The sequence below is a fragment of the Crocuta crocuta genome, unplaced genomic scaffold (assembly GCF_008692635.1).
Source record: "Crocuta crocuta isolate KB4526 unplaced genomic scaffold, BGI_CrCroc_1.0 scaffold223, whole genome shotgun sequence".
NCBI lineage: Eukaryota > Metazoa > Chordata > Mammalia > Carnivora > Hyaenidae > Crocuta > Crocuta crocuta.
In genome coordinates this window covers 6,956,508-6,974,391 of record NW_027529426.1, presented here as the reverse complement: position 1 = coordinate 6,974,391, position 17,884 = coordinate 6,956,508, and the positions used below count along the sequence as shown (strand labels likewise).

Here is a 17,884-nt window from a genome sequence, read left to right as displayed (position 1 = left end):
GAGGAGCTAGATATGTAAACAAATAAATAATAGAGCACAGTGAGAAAAAGAGAAAGTATCATTGACACAAATACAGAAATAGCACACTTGGGGATGCGGCAAAGGTTTCTTATAAAAGGAAACTTTTCTAAGCGATGTTAAAATGACATGGACATTTCAATGTAATTATATACTTTTTATATTCCTGTATAAAAATAATTTGGAAAAAATGTCAAAATGAAACCTGTAAAAAAATTCATGCTTCCTTTATTAGATTCTCATAAGGATATTGTCCCTTTCCATTAATGCATACAAAAAAACTGTCTTCTTAATAATTATGCATCCATGTGTGCAGGATACTATAGACGGCAAGAAGAAATAAGTAATGATTAGAGGTGAGAGTTATCAGACTTTTGGAGCATTTGAGCTATAATTTGAAAGAATGACAGTTGTGTCTACCACATCAGCAGGAAGGGGATGGGAGTGGGAGGTAAGGGAGTAGCATATAGTATGAAGAAGACTCAGTAGAGGACTCCATATGCTAAACATGTAGAGATGAAGGAGAAAGGAATGCATGGTGAATCAAAGCAGATTGCTGCTTTATCAGTAAGTAAAAAAGGGAGAGATGAAGCTACTGAAATGCTATGCCAATAATCCTGCACTTTATCCTTTAGATAGAGGATTCATAGAAGAGCCTGAATGCAAGAAAGAAACAATACACTTTAGAAAGCCTGTTTAGTGGCTGGGTAGAGCATATTCTGGAAAACAAAAATAAAATTAGAGGCATGAAGAGCACTCAGGATGAGTGGAATAAACCATGCAGATGAAGGAAGGCATGGCCTGATAGGGGAGATCATTAAAAGGCAGATCCAGACTGGCTCAGTGACGACTAACAGAGACACAGGTAGGGCTGAAGGAGACGTCCAGTACAGTTTCTAGGGAGACTGGCTAGCTCCTATCACAACAATGGAAAAAGTACATATATGGAAATAAACAGTTTGAGGCCAAGATTTTTTTTTTTTTATACTCAGCTTTGGCTAGTTCTTATCCTTTATATAAAGCTGAATTCTGCCTTCTTATCCCATAAGAGCTGGGATTCCACACTCATATAATAACCAGAAAGAAATCAGATACGCTTTCTCTTAAGAGGCACTGGGAGGTAGGACACGGGATTGAAATGGACTTAAACCTTGAAGCAAATCTATTTTCTTTTTCTCAGACTAAATATACTTAAAAAAAAAAATTAACTTCACTTAGTTTGTGCAACGTTTCCTGTCTGTTAATCAATGCCAGTAACATTGTTTAGTAAAGTTATCAATATCTGAAATCCAAAAACTGCCAGCAGTTAACTTACCAGTGATGTTTTTCGGAATATGCTGTCAATCCCCAACTAAATCACATGGGAAAAAGCACACATACACAACATATTAATAAAGATCAATTGTACAAAACTAAAAGCAGGATTAGATGTTAAGAAGGTGATATTTAATGGTGGCAATGTGTAATATAGAACAAATACCCAGGAGTGATGATTCAGTGGATAGGACTGACCTAGAGGTAAATAATAAATGAGGGGTTCGGCTACAAATTTAAATATGCTGAAGGGAGAGAGAAGGAAGGAGTTTATATGATGTTATGGGAAGGTGGGGAAATCTCTCAGAAGATACTCTTGGCTGAAGAAGGAGATGTCTAGGAAAATGGCCAAAATAAGAGGATTTATACACTGTCCTACTGAACTGTGGGAAACTAAATGTCAACTGTAACACAGGTGTATATTCTGGGTTTAGAATTAAGCATGTAGGCAAAAGAGAGAAAATCTTCATAACAGAATCCCCAACTAAGCATGTAATGGTTCATCAAAATGCTTCATAAGAAAAGTATTCCTGCAAACCTAATTAGCTATTCAAATTAAACTGTGATAGAAAATACTGGCATAAACCAAATGCTGGCATGATTCAAATGTTGAAAAGGAGGACACTGTATAAGAGGAGTCCACTTCCTCTCGGCCACCTATGTGGCTGTGGGTTTACTACCAAATTCAGCAAGATGAATAGGGCAAACTACATAGCCAGGCATCAAGAGGCTGTTTTCCTGAGTATAGAATTGCCTGGAACATTCCTTATGTCCTCAGGTTGGGAGACTGATCAAGGAACAGAATGTGGAGAAAAACCCATGTGTTTTTCAGTAGACGGGGCCTTCTGGGGATTTCCTGCTTTATGCAGCAGAGATGCAATCACCAAGGGGTTTGACTGCAGTGGAAACATCAGGCTTCTTTATCTGCCCACATAATTTTCCTCCATCTGCAACAGGTCCCCTGCCATGTCTGTGACAGTTCAAAGACTTTGTTTAAAGCTTAACTTATAAAAAGTTAAGTTGATAAACCCCTCTGGTCTTCAAATCCTTAAATAGACGAATATTCCTATAGCTTTTACTCTTCAAAAACCCTTCCCTTTCAAACTTTACCTTGTTGGAGGCTTCATTTTCTTTTTCACTCCAAGATAAAACTTCATTGAACCGAGGGAAAACATTTTCTCATATTTACTACTCTGTAAGGAAAACAAAATAATTTGTAATTAAATAGATTTTAGAAATATCTTAATATTTTCCTGGAGTATTGATACCTGGATTTAGGATTGTTTAGTTTCACCAATGTTCTATGGATGTTAATACCAAGTTTTTAGTCAATGAAGATTGTTCTGATTACAATGTTATAAATTTAAATAGAAAATATGGGTCATACATGTACATTTATAGAAGTGTGTATACGTATACACAAAAACAATTTTTGATTCAAAACACCTGGGACTAGATATACATCAGAACTGATCATTTTTCTTTTTTTGGGGGGGGGTATTTTAAAAAGACAGTAATATGCAATAGATAATGTAATTTCACCAGTGTTACCTGGGGCAGCGTCCTCTATTCATGTAACTAAGGCAACTGCTTTCATGTGAGGTTTTGCCACCAAATGTATTATGACTTTCTGTACTTTTTGGATTTAAGAATAATGGAAAGCACACTGTGAACCCTGATGGGTACATATTGAACTATCATCTCAAGTATCCATATTAACGTAATTTTTCACAGTCCATGAAGGTAGACTATTAAAAATAATTTACATCTGCTTTGGTTCAATTAGTCTCCATACACATCCTGATATACTTATTATTGGTAACTAATATTTTTAAAAATCCTGAACACAGACCATCCAAACTTCTATCAAACCATACCCAGTATCCAAGTACTGATCCTTGGATAACCTGAAATAGATTTCAAAAAGATAACAGCCATGAATATAATTATTAACACATGCTTTTTCCAGATCCTAAAAATTCTGAAGGAAACATCTCATTTCAAACTGCATATAGCATTCATAGGTAAAAGTAAGGGGCTTGGGATCATAGAAACTTGGGTGCAAATCTGGCTTGCTACTTAGTTTGTGATCTCACATTACTCGTTTGTAAAGAGGGACAATAAAAATACTGGGTATCTCACGGGGTTATTATTAAGATTAAGTGACTAAAGAAGGGGTTGCTGTGAAGGATTATTCTATAGATTAAGTGAGACAAATGCCTATAAGGTGTTTAGTCAGGTAATCATCAAAAAATTTGTGTGATAAATTACAGCTGCTGTTATTATGAACTTTGAACATATTACTTCAGAGACAGCAATATATACAAACTAAGAATTCTAAGACAGTGCAAAGAAGCCATTTAGCAAATATTGGCTAAAGTTTAATACAAAGTACATTTAGCTGAAATTAGTACTAAGTTCTATACAAGTTAAAATATTACTATGAAATCTTCATGAAAGCAGTCAAATTTGAAAAGTAAAGAATGAAAAATATGTTTAGAAAATTAAAAATTGTCTTCCAAAGAGATGACAGGTTAGGAGAATACAGAGTAAACATAAAGGAAAAGCAAGCAAGGAATAATGCTTGGGTGACTAGTGGTCTCTGGCAGTGAGAAGGCCTGGGATTTACATGATGAGTTTACTCCTAGTCAGTATGATCAATGTTTGCTATTATCATCATGGTAGATAATTTTAAAAATGTATATTTTTGGATATTTTTTCCCCTTCTGGCTAGATTTCTAGAAATGAAATCACTGGGTCAAAGGCGAGGAACATGAGTAAGATTTAGGCTAATTAAATATACACTCCTAAGTACCTTCATTAGCAATTTTCACTTTTGATTTGGTCAACAATTTATCTTTACGTATTTGTTTGAATTAGTTCTCTATGTATAAAAGAAAAGCTGCCTTATCTTTTAAAATGAGATATTCTACAGAAATTGTTTTCAATAATTTTGCTGTTTATTGTTATTTTTATACTTTTACTGAAGTATACAGTTTTTTTCTTTTGAACTTTCTTAACTATGCCTCTTCAACTTAAAAGCTGACAAATACTAAATTGCATGGCCATGCAATCTGAATGGTTGCTATTTTTAAAGTTAATTCTTTTGTCAATCTAGAATATATCTTTTATATACAGTATAAAAATTTAAGTTAAAAATTTTAACAATTAACCCAGCCCATTAAACAAACCTTTCTTTAGACATGCATTTATGATGGCATATTTATAAAAAATAAATCTTAATACACAATTAAGCCTTTTACCTGACTTTATGTTACCACTGCTATCTTGCTATCTTTTTTATGCTGGGATCTTTTCATCTAAGCCATTTTAGTTTTATTGCAGATGATGACAGTTCTTTATACAACAAAATGTTTACAAGTATTCTTATATATTTATACTTTGAGGTGATTATTGTATCATTTTTGTCAAGTTCTAAAAATAATTCCTTTGGGATTTGAAAACAATTACATTAAGCCTATAAATATTAGACTTTATATACATTTTATTTCTATCAGTGAAGTTCTGTAGTTTCCTTCATAAACACTCGACTTCTTGTTAAGGTCATTTTCTGGTAGTTTATGTATTTTGTCTTTTAGTTCTGACTGAGGACTGGTCTTGGGGTATTGATTTTGTAGTGTGCCACTTCACTGAACATTAAGGCGTAACACTGAAGTCTAATGGAGAACAGTGAGGTAGCTTTCTAAAGCAGTAAATGTTTCATGTAGGAAAGAATCAAAGCAAAGAGAATTTAGGAATGTATATAGTTGTGGAGCCTCCTGGCTACCTCTGTCAGAGATTACATTGGATTGCAACTGAGTGAATGTCCCTCCTCATGGCTGAGAGACTCCTGTTCCCTTGGACTCAGTCCCAACGGAGGCAAACAGGTGGGGTGAGAGGCAGCAGTGCCAGCAGTATGGGGAAGACAGGAGTTGCACAGCTGAGATCAATGTTTGCTATTACCATCTGCTGAAGCAGGTAGTCTTGGTTTATACAGGACATCAGTAGGCCCAGGACTGCCTACAGTTTGAAGTATTTTTGGCAGTAGAGAGTCTGAAGTCATACAACTGATTCTCAAGCCACTCCTGACATGCAAGCTCATTACTTTATACCACTAATGACAGAATTTGTGTGAAAATCAGCAATGGTGGAAAGAAGCTTTTTTAGTTTCAATCTTTAAATATAAAGTGTATATGTAAGGATACTAATGGAAAGTTCTATAAAAAGAAATCTCATTTGGCAAGATTACTGTTGGTTTATTACAATTCTCTTTTTTGGTATGTGTATTTTATGGAGAATTCTTCAAAAACTTCAATATACTGGACTGTAAGGAAGTCTCTAACGTGTTACTTCAGGCACTATCATTCAAAAGAAAGTTTTTAACTAAGCCAATTAAATTAGTGTGCTTAAAAAAATTATTCTTGCACTAAAAGGAGTTTGCTTATTAGTGCATGAAACTTTTAATGACCCCCCCCCCCACTTACCCACTTGCTTTTTTTCACACCATTAACAGTGTAATGGTAATATTCTTTGAAACTTCTCACCTTTTATGTAAATCAAGACTGAAAACATTTTAATTAACATTTTCTGTGCAGAGAAAACTCTCAAAACAAAATATATCTTCTCCTGTGTATTACCCTAATTTGTTGTTAATGAGCATTCATAAATTATCTCTAATTAACACATACTCTTTTTAAATACACTTTTCAATTTGTAATTTCTACTTCCTTCTCAGTAAATCATTTTCTAAGTATTTACAAGCATACACATATTAATGGCAAAACTGTCAAAACCAGAGCCAAATGTTTATTCAAATAAGTTAGATTTGCACTACTGCTTATTTACTGCAAAACAATTTGAAATGTTAACATTGACAATGACTCAACCATCAATATTAAAAAGGACAGATCAGCAATGTGAAAAAATAACCAGCCACACAAAATCATGTGTTGAAAATAATAATAGTTTAAGGAAAATCATAAGTTGAGTCTCCTCTGCTTGCCTGAATGTGCAAATTAAAAGTATCAGTTGTATTAATTTATTCTAACAGATGTACAAACACATCTTTTAAGCACAGTAATTATAATTCCATAATCTGAGGTCATTGTTATAAAAGCAAAATGTGTTCAGTGTCTTTAAAGTTCAGTGTCTTCCTGACAAATAGTGTATCTCACTAAATGTAGAATCTAAAAAAGTCACAATCATAGCATAAAGTAGAATGGCTGTCGCCAGGGGCTGGGGGAAATGCAGAGACAGGTCAAAGGGTATAAAGTTTCAGCTGTGAAGAATGAATGTTTTGGAGATCTAATATATAGCATGGTGACTATAGTTAATAATCCTGTACCATGTTACTTGAAATTTGCTAAGAGTACATCTTAAATGTTCTCACCACACACACACACACACACACAGCCAGCAGGTAACTGTGAGGTAATGGATATGTTAATTAGCTTGATTACAGTAATCACTGTATCAAAACATCATCATGTACAACATGAATAGACACAATTTTTGTCCATTATAAAAGCCTGGAAAATGAGAAATATTTCAAAATTATGTCACACCCCCCTCACTCTTTTAGACAAACTCAATACTGTCACTATCTACCAATTTATATGAATTATCTTAGACTGAGAAGGTTGATCCTTTCAAAAAGATATAAATTCTTCAAACATATTCTGTGAAACAATATGAGATTCTTTATCTCACAAAATCAATCTGTCTGAAAAAAAAAAGTCACTTGTCCATGAACAAGCTTCCTCTGGCAGATTTTTAAATTTATATCAGCTTGGGGGAAAACACTATAAAAAACTGAATTGTACTGACTGTCGTATTTAGGAATATTTGGTACTGCTAAAATGAAAAAGACTTACCCTCTTTAAATAAAATTCTGTCAGCAAAACTACCAAGCTAAAATAATGCAAAATTTTTATTTGTTTGGTAAGTCCCCTTACACAGAGGCTTTGGAGTTAGACACTTGGGAATGCATTCTGACTCTGTTGCTTACTGGTTATGTGATCTTGGGCAAGTTAGGTAATACCTTAGTAGGCTCCATTTCTTTATGTGTAAAGTGGGAATAATTACAATGGTAATTTCATAGGATTATAAAGATAAAATTAGATAATCCAAGTGAAATGTACAGAACTCTGCTTTTTATAAAGTAACCACCTGAACGTTAGTTACTGCTATTATGACTGCACTGCTGTTAGTTATTAATGACAACCAGTCGTTTCTAGCAGCGTTCCATTGCTACACAATGGAACCGCTGGTTCCTGAATGGGACTGAGATGTTCAGGTTCATTTTTAAATACCCTAAGCAGATAACCAACTATGAAAGTGATGCTTAACGAACATGTTATGTCACAGAAGGGCAAGGATTAAGGGAGTCCGTCCAATGAAGATCAAAGTGGGTGACCCATTGAAAAAAAAACAAAGAAAATTTAATCAGAATCAGTTCTAGATTGCTAGAATAATCAGCTGTGAAGTTCTGAAATTACTTTTCACAAACACAAATCTAAAGTGCATGAACCTTAAAACCTGATGTCTTCAGTTCGCATAACCCCAAATTCTTCTGTGCCTTACTTCTGCAAACTCCATTCTTCCCCTACTAGAAAAAGTGAAGAATAGTAATATATAATAACCATCTGATACCCATACAGATTCCCTGCTGGGTCTATGAGATGGAATAATAAGGCAGAAGAGTTCAAGTACAGTATATATTACAGCTCTCTGAACAGAGAGGTGAAGGCAGCCCCCCTGCCTGTACAGTCCACTGTCCTAATCAAAGGAGGAATGCTACTCAGATTTATTTATGCCCACATGGAGGTCTCTCTGCTGGAGGAACACACAGGGAAAGCGGTCAAAGCATGTGGGGAGCTCAACAGAAGCCATAATAAAATAATGTCAAAGAGCTCTGGAAAGCTGCCTAAGAATTCTTTCTTCATAACTATTAACAGATGTTACTAGTCTGGTCTATCTTTATACATCTCTATAACACATCACAGTGAATCACCACACTCATAAAGCATGCAAGCAATGTTTACCCAAGGGAATTTTATAATTCAATATAAAAAAGTGCCTTTAGATACTGCTGTCATTCTACATTTAAAAGAATTGCAAGGTGTTATTTGAATCTTGAGGCAGTAGAGATGTTACTATATACATCCCTGTAACCACCACTCCAAACTGGATAGAGAATATTTATTTCTATAACCTTAGAAAGATTTCTACTGACTCCATCATCTTGCTTCTGCAACAACCTTTCTCCACACCTCAGGCAGACACTTTCTGACTTCTATCATCATGAATGGTTTTACCTGTTCTTAGACTTCTTGTGCACAGACTCATATAGTACTACTTTGTATAAAGCTGCTTTTGCTAAACAAGGATTCAAAGATTCATCCATGTTGTTACATTCATTACTATTCATTCATTTTTACTGCTGAATAATATTCTATTGGTTGAATATATCATTTTTTTACTGATGATGAAACATTTGGAATGTTTCCAGTTTTTGGATTTTAGGAGTGAAACTGCTTATGAACATTCTTGAACAAGTGCTTCTGTGAACATAATACCTAGAAAATGAGTGGCTGGATAATGGGGTAGATGTATGAATAGTTTTTAAAACTTCCAGTTTTACACAGTGATTGTGTGATTTTACCCTTCCACTAGCAGTTTATGAGGATTTTAGCTGATCGACATCCTTAGTCATACCAATGGGTGAAAACAGGGTTGCGTGGTTTTCATTTGCATGCCCATAGTGGCTATTATGTTGAGCACTTTTAGTTCAATGGTTTATTGACCATTACTACATGGTCTTTCACGCACTATCTATTCAACACTTCACCACAATTTTTATTCGGTTGTCTTTTTATTGTTGATTTGGAGTTCTATACATTCTGGAAATGAGTCCTTTCTCAGATGTATGTACTATGAATATATTTTTCTTGGGAGTTGCCTATTAATATTCTTAGTGATGTCTTTGATGAGCATGCTATATATATATATATATATATATATATATATACACACACACACACATATATATAGCATATATATACACACACATATATATACATACACACACACACACACACACACATTCAGGACTTCTCTGCACTAAAAAATGAGAAGTGCTCAGAAAGGTCATATGAAGTTCTTCAGGGTGTTAGTGTATTGATTTCATATTCCAGAGGCTGCAGGAAATTGTCAGTTTACCATGTGTTCTGTTTACTACACGTCTTCACTGCCAAGAGAGGACTGAGAGAGGCATAAAATGAGAATGCTAATACCCACATAAAAACACACATGGGTTCAAATACTAAATATACAAGTACCTTCGAATCCTTGTAGAGAAAGAGATACCCATCTCGTAAAACAATATACCGGTCTTGAAACTTATTTCCAGACAGTATTTTAGATGGTTCTTCTTTAATTTTCAAGACTCCTTCTTTGATACTTTCCAGGGCCCTCCTCTCTGTAAAGTACAACATTACTTTTGTAAGTTAGGTACATTTTCATTTATTTGGAGTATAATACAAAACATTCTCTATTTTCAGTTTTGATAATACAAAATAATAACTTGTTTCTTACCATTAAGAAGCCTATGGTTGATTTCAGAGAATACCATGTTTCAGGATATTTATATCTATTTATAATATACAGGCCTGCCTATGCTGTTCAATTGGCTATTGGCTAATGAGCATTGAAATGTGGCTAATCTCAACTGAGATGTGCTATAACTATAAAATATAGGCCATATTTCAAAGACTTAGTACAGAAAAAGGTAAAAATATCATAATTTTGTAATATTGATGACATGATAAAATGATAATTTTAGATAATGTGAGTTTAAATAAACTATATTAGTAAAAATTAATTTCACCTGTTTCATTATATCTTTTAATGTGGCTACTAGATAATTTAAAATTACATAATTGGCTTGCATTGTGTTTCTTCTGAACAGGTCTTGAAAAATCAATGCAAATACACAGTTTAAAATGGAAGCCTCTTCCAGGATTCTGATTCAGGAACCTAAGAATTCTCAGGGCACTAAAGAAAATTCTGTACTTATGAACCAAGTAAGGTGGGGAGGGGGAAGACAGAATTGCTAAGGCAGAACATTTATCAACAACTCTATTTCATGCGTAGTACAGCCAGAGTCCCACATTTAAAAATCATTTCAACTAATTCTATAAAAATACTTTTGGTAAGAATACCAAACTTGTATTTGGATAAACATATCATGTGTAAATTTATTAATACACCTCCAGTCTAAGACTTTCTCCTTGAATTTTAGATGATATTCAACTGCCTACTTGAGAACTGAAGAGCAGTAGGGGGGGAAAAGAAAGAACCTTAAGCCAAACAGCCATGACATGGTCATTAAGCTGTCAACTTCTGCTTTTCCTGGAAAATAAAGAGTAACAACACATATTCTGCAGATTACTGTGGGCCTTGTATTAGAAAAGACCCACAAAAAGATGTAGGGTGGGACACTGTATCAGACTAGGACTGTTAGCAATTTTCTGCTAGTCAGGTGATACAATTTTTAAATAATCATGCGTGGTATCTAAAATTTACAAAATAAGTTGAATAGTTTTAGAAAAAAGAAATCTTAGTGTTAAATCTAACAATTCCTTGGTTTAAAGAAAGCCTGTACTTATAGAGCAAAGACCACACAGTGGACCATGACTATAATTAGCATAAGAAAATAGAAGTTAAAATACCAGAAATAGGTCCTTGTAATTATACCCAAATATGAGCATGGCATGAATATCTGGAAGCAGAAATCCCCAAGAGTAATTACATCACTGATTCTGCAAACAAATGTAATTCACAAACCCCAAGAGTTTTCATGATACATTTACTGGCCACATAGAACATTCTCTGAATCATACTATCATAGTAAAACAGGTTCTTTTTTGGTAGTTTGAGACTTTAATTTCTGAACAACACTAATAAATTTTCTCTTTTCATACAATCGCTTAATATTCAATTCCATAGAAAAATATTTCAAATGATAGAACTTTTCCAATTAAAAGATTTGAAAGATCTATTATAATACAACTGGAAGGCCAAGAAAAACAAACATATAAAACAAATATCAGTGAAATTCATATTACATCAAAGCACTTCATTTCTTCAGGAAGTATTAAGGGTCTAGTATGCACTTGGTTCTAGTAATATACAGCCTTGAAGACAAATGAGTTAAATATGGGCTAAGAAATAAAGCTGTGTCTACGAACAGAAGTGAGCAATTCAAAAAACGTTCAGTAGGCTTAGTGATTCAGATGATTTAGAACAGGAAAGTTGAGAATGGTAGTAATATCATTAGTTTAGAAACAGGCAATTCTTCTTTAAGTTTAAACTATAATCAAGATGCAATATATTGATACTATATTTTGCTACAACCAAAGAAATTCCATTTTACAGTTTTTTTGTTTTTTTTTTTTGAGGGAGAAAAAAAGAATCTTAATCAGGATCCACACTCAATGTGAAACCCAACATAGGGCTTGATCACATGACTCTAGGACCATGACCTGAGCCGAAATCAAGAGTCATACACGCTCAACTGACTGAGCTACCCAGGTGCCCCTCCATTTATGCCTTCTAATTGTACTTTTTCATTTACATTTTTGTCCAAATGAATAATCCTTTCAAATTTTACCAGTAATCATATGTCTACTGCCTAAGCAAACCATTTGTAGGTCAAAGAGAAAACAAGCTTAGGGAAAAAATACTGTTGCCGTGGTTGGGCTCATACTTGTTAAAATTTATCTTAATAACGTTTACATAATTGAGTATATTAGCTATATCTTGCAGCATACTTTAAGGGACTCAGGAGGAGGGCTTAGAGACAAATAATGTGAAGAAGGAGGAAAGAGTGAAAAGACCTTTGAAATATGAAGTTTGCAACTATCAAGGACTTTAAAGAATTTTTAAAAGCTCTCACAACTAAATTCTGTCTGCTCTTAAAATGTTAAAACAGAAAAATTACCCACTTATGTAAAGGGGTAAAATGAAAAGCAAAATGAAGCTACATGCTCTAGGGGACATTGTGTGTGACTCAGCACATCATGAAACTAAGGTTATGAACTAAATGGCTTCCAATCCTTCACTTTTCCAAACCTTTTCAGTACTGCTTGGTCCCTCAACTGTGGCATACTTCACTCTCATGTTTTCACTGCCCCCTCTTCACCCCAGGTAGAAAGCTTACCAGGATCCTCTGCTTCAGGGGAGTCTCACTCAGCACAAAGTTCATGCCAGCTATGTCCAACTGTACCTCCTGTTCAGACCCTGTCCAGGTTTGAATTCAACTCTAGTTTGTCAGAAATGTAAGTTTTATTCTTCTGCATGTCTCTTCTGAGCTGGACTTCAAATTTCTGCTTTTCGGATTTTTGCAGTGGGCTTTCTGCTTCATAATTCTTGAGATTCCGGCCAGTACTCCTGTCTCCCTGCCATGGTTTGGCTTCACAATTCCATGAGATCTTTCTATCTCCATAGTCCTTCACAGAACAGTGATTTTTTAGATGACAGTCATTTTTTTTTTTTTTTTTTTTTAAGCTCCAAACTTCAGAGCACTAGTATTTCTAATGCCATATAAGCAGTCTTTCTGGATACAACCCTTCCTATAGCTATTCAAAACACACTGAATCCTTCTGATCCAATAAAAAACAATGGTTTCATATGTCAAATGATTGATATCCATGATNAAAAAAAAAAAAAAAAAAAAAAAAGTAAATAGGAAAGAAAAACATAGGACACGCCATGTACATCTGCTTTAAATTGAAAAAGAAGCTGACTAAAGGAAATGGTTAATGAACTAAAAGATTTGGGAAAATCATCTAATGTATTTGCAAATATAACAAATGTGAAGATTTAATGCACTCCCCTAAGCACTTAATTCCTTCAGAGAAGGATTCTGGTATGTACCCTAATGGTTACAATTTCCTTTACTACCTTTGTCTTTCATTCTAACAAAACTCCAGCATTCTGTTACATCTAGAGAATCATAAATGCCTCTCCCCTTCTTGTTGATTACTAGGACATGGAAGAAACAATTAAGTTAATCAACTGTCTTTCAAATTAACACTGGGGTAAGGGGAAAAAAAAGCCAGTATTCTTAGTTGTGCTATAATTTTGTTATTAATTAGAAAGGCCCTTAAAAGTCACACGTATGAAACAAAACAGAATGGCCAAATTTATTTAAACAGACTATCATATTATTGGGACGATGAAACTGATGATAATAAAGTTTTTCCAAAGCATTTGAAAACCACAAGTTCTTATACAAATGAACAATTCCTAACTAGTGGTCCCTAATCCCAATGAAAGAACTCATCATAGAGGAGGTGGATGGATCCTAGGAAGGAGAAGGAGATGCAGGGGCAGAGAGAGGGTGAGGGAGAAACATAAATCCAGGAATGGTACTTCTAAATTATATACTCCTCCTTTATCCTTCATGTCCAGTCAGCTAGCAAGTCAGCCATTGTTCTTTGAGAATTTCTCTCTAGGGTTCAATTCTATTTTATTCCCAATGCCATCACTCTAACCCCTGCCTTTTCTACCTACTTCCTGGGGATTCCAAGATTTTATAACTCCGTGCCCTTTGTTCTAATGGCTCCAGCAAATAATTCCAGATATGTGTTATGTAAATGCTATTTTAGCACATTAATCCCCCCACCCTCCACCTAGTCTAAAACCTTGTTTTTCTACTGTTTAATGCCTTACTTTTCTATCATTGAAAGTCTAAACTCTGAGGCACCTGGGTGGCCCAGTCAGTTAAGCATCGGACTCTCGACTTTGGCTCAGGTCATGATCTCACCATCCTGAGATTAAGACCCATGTCAGGCTTCCTGCTGGGTATGGAGCCTGCTTAAGATTCTCCCTCTTCCCCATACTCTCCCTCTGCCCCTCCCCGGCTCACACAGTACACTCTCAAAAACAAACAAACAAACAAACAAACAAAAATGGCTAACCTTTTCCTGACATTTAAAGGGCTAAACAAACTAAATTTCTCCTACCCATCTCTATAAAATATTAAATGAAAATATGTTTATAATTCAGTTGCTCAAAATATACTGTTTGGAAAACCAATCCTCATCTCTATGGCATGTCTCAAGTTGATCACCTGAAAAAACTTGAGAGAAAATTCTACTCTCTTTGCTTCTATGCAAATTCTATCCCACTTCTGTACCCAGTTCTGTACTTATCCACAAAGATTTTTCTAACTATTCTAGTCCATACTTGTTATTTATATCCCTAAACTCTAAGATAAAATTTAGTTCCCAGATGTATAAATCATATATGCTTAATAATTTAGCTCTTAGGTACGATAATTTCATATATGCTTTTTGAACAATGTGTGATTTGGATTTTTCTTCCCAACCTACATGAGAGCTGACAGCACAGTGGCTAAGGGCACACTGTGAAGCTGGGTTTAAAAAACAACCATATGGGGGTGCCTGGGTGACTCAGTCGGTTGAGCGTCCGACTTCAGCTCACGCTCAGCTCACGCTGTTTCTCTCTCTCTCAAAAATAAACAAAATATTTTTAAAAAATTTTAAATAACAACCATATCCACAGGGGTGTCTGCGTGGCTCAGTTGGTTAAGCATCCAACTTAGGCTCAGGTCATGATCTCACCGTTCCCCAGTTCAAACACCATTTGGGCTCTGTGCTAACAGCTCAGAGCCTGGAGCCTGCTTCATATTCTGTTTCTTCCTCCTCTCTGCCCCTCCACCATCTCAAAAATAAACAAACATTAAAAAAAAAAAAAAAGACAACCACATCCACTCACTCTCAGGCAGTCATCTATGAATCTCAGTTTCTTCACCTGCAAAATGGGAATACATATAATACCCTATGCATTTGGTATGTGAAGTGCTTAGAACAGTGCCTGGCATGGAGCAAGCAGTATGTATTTTTCTCTGTACGCTTCCAAAGGCCTGATGATTTACAGACTGAGTTTATTAAGAGTTTAAAAAACTAAAATCTGATTTATCCTTGATTTCAGTCTAGTGGGTGGGTTAGGACAGAATCTATGGACTGGATTTGGAGACATCTTTATTCAAATGCCTGCTCTGTCACTTGTAAGCCAGTGACCCTGGAGGAGTTATGTAATGTCTCCACGTCCTCACTTCTCCATGTGTAGAAGATCTGGTTAAGTTCTAGACTAAGTAGGCAGAATAAATGAGCTGGTGAATGAAAAAGCATCAAACCCAGCATCCGGCACAGAGTAAATGCACAGTAACTAAAATGGATTTTTATCTTTTATATTTCTTATGTATATTCTGAGCAAAACAAAAGAATATGGGGGAAAAAAAAGCCCATTATTTTTCACGGTAAGCAAAATGAACCCAGCAAACACTCAGGGTTTTCTACTCAGACAACAGCACAGCCAACAGGCCCCAGGATTACAGTGAAAACATGAAATCATTTCCGTCCAGGAGTCCTTCACAAGGTGACGAAGACTCTGCTCTCATTCTAACCCAAGACAATTTTAAAAGCACAGATTGGGATCTGTCGGCCAACAGTGATCAAGAGTCCGGGGTGGAGGACCTGAGCTGTCACTCCCCAAGTGGCTGGGAGTGCGCACCCAGCAAAGACAGTGGCAAGGACCGTGATTCTGACGAAACTGTGTTTCTCACTGCCTGAACGTGCTCTGTGAAGCTCCAAAATAAAGGACACATGGGAAACACTTTCCAAAAATAAGGGAGCAGTGCAATTTAAAATATAAAGTCATTCAAGGAAAAATAAAAACACAGTCTCTATGTGTCTCCCCTCTTTTGCTGGTAAAGATTATTTCTTCAGGGCCATACATTATTCTTCAGAGTCATACATTATTCTTCAGGGCTGAAAAATTCCTTGTTATTCCACCTCTGCCGTGAATTGTAAAGGAGGCAGATGGGCAGTTTCCAGGAGAGATACCCTCTTGAAAATATGCCATGACCAAGTAATACTTGGCAATATTTGCTGCCTAACAGTTAAAAACTTCTTGCAAATTAAAAATTAGGTGAATTTTCCTTTGACATGGATTATATAGAATCATGTATATTCCCCCTTTTTTGTTTGTTTTTTTGCATAGCTGACACACAGTGTTACATTAGTCAGGCATACAACTTAGTGATTTGACAAGTTCATACTGTGTTCACCACCATTTGTCCCATTACAACACTATCACAGTATCACTGACGATATCCCCTATGCTGTGCCTTTTATTCCCATGACTGTTCATTCTGTAACTGGAAGCCTGTACCTCCCTCTCCCCTTCCCCCATTTTGCTCAATCCCCCCACCTTTCCCCTCCCTTCAGGCAAACAGCAGTTCTCTGTATTTATAGGTATGCTTTTGTTTATTTATTTGATGTTTTTAAAAAAATTTTTTGAAGGACTTTGAGGGTATTATGCTAAGCGAAGTAAGACTGAGAAAGACAAATAACCATAAGAACATGTATATTCTTTTTACTGGAAGGGAGCAGAAATTTCTGACATATTGCGTTCCCTGTATGACATTCCCTTAAAATGAATTTTAGTAAAATTTAGTTCTACAACTGAGTAGAAACCAAACTGGATAATAGCTGCTTGAAAGTAATCTATTTTTTAGGAAAACCCAAATATGTCCACGGACTCATTCCTACTCTATTTTCTTCTGCGTTACTTGTACTGAAGAAATGATACTTAATAGAACTAGCAGCCTGTTGACATCCTCCCACAATTAGTCTCCATAAATGAGAAAAACACAGATATAACTACTACTGAAGGACTGACTAGGAAAGTGCCAGAAATTCCATGCCATTTTACTGACAATGCAGCAAATTACAGAAAGTGGAAACCACTTTTCTATTCTATTTCTATTGTTATACTGAATTATAATAAACTTTTAGAAATAAAATTTAGTATCACAGTGTTGTTTACCATACTCTTAACAAACACACAGATAATATTTTAGACTTTCCAAAGTGTTCATGTATTTTACCTTATTGATCCTCATGCAATTTTTAAAAAATATTTTATTATTATTTTTTTAGGGAATCCCTACACCCAATGTGGGGCTTGAAGTTAGAATCCCAAGATCAAGAATCACATGCTCTATCGACTGGTCTAGGCAGGTGCCCCTCATGCGACTTTCTAAAGTAGGAATACAGGTATCATGATCTCATCTTATAAATGAGAAAACTATGGCTCACAAAGGTTTTGTGACAGGATTAGGAAACTCAATGTCCTAGAATTACAATGTAGGTCTCTTAACATCTAACAAGGAATTCTGTTTTCTATACTGAGGCACCTGTAAATAATGGTCATGGTGCATCACGATCACCACCCACCATCATTACCACAATAGTAATAAATGTTTAGGGGCCTTTCTTGACCTTGTGTGCCATATTACATTGTTAGATACACTCTTCCCTAAAGCTCAATCCTTTGAGGATTCCATGACATTGTTCTTTGTTTTCGGACAATCTTTCTGATTGTTCCTTCATATGCAGGGATCTCTTAATAGATCCGTGCCTTACATGCTAGTAATTCTATGCTCAGTTCTCTAATGTTC

The 17,884-nt window shown here is 35.3% G+C and overlaps 1 protein-coding gene and 1 long non-coding RNA gene across 4 annotated transcripts in view; one reads left to right on the top strand and one right to left on the bottom strand.

Annotated features, from left to right (window-relative positions):
- ARAP2 (ArfGAP with RhoGAP domain, ankyrin repeat and PH domain 2) overlaps window positions 1-17,884 on the bottom strand; it is a 190,175-nt gene that overhangs the window by 15,992 nt on the left and 156,299 nt on the right. For all 3 annotated transcript variants that reach the window (XM_077758955.1, XM_077758957.1, XM_077758956.1), the window contains 3 exons: window positions 9,672-9,811; window positions 2,443-2,525; window positions 1,334-1,369 (listed from right to left, as the gene is read on the bottom strand). In XM_077758955.1, the coding sequence (XP_077615081.1) occupies window positions 1,334-1,369; window positions 2,443-2,525; window positions 9,672-9,811 (259 nt within the window). The remainder of the gene's footprint in view (window positions 1-1,333; window positions 1,370-2,442; window positions 2,526-9,671; window positions 9,812-17,884) is intronic.
- Window positions 1-17,884, top strand: part of LOC144227332 (uncharacterized) — a 132,618-nt gene that overhangs the window by 36,395 nt on the left and 78,339 nt on the right. The window lies entirely within an intron of this gene.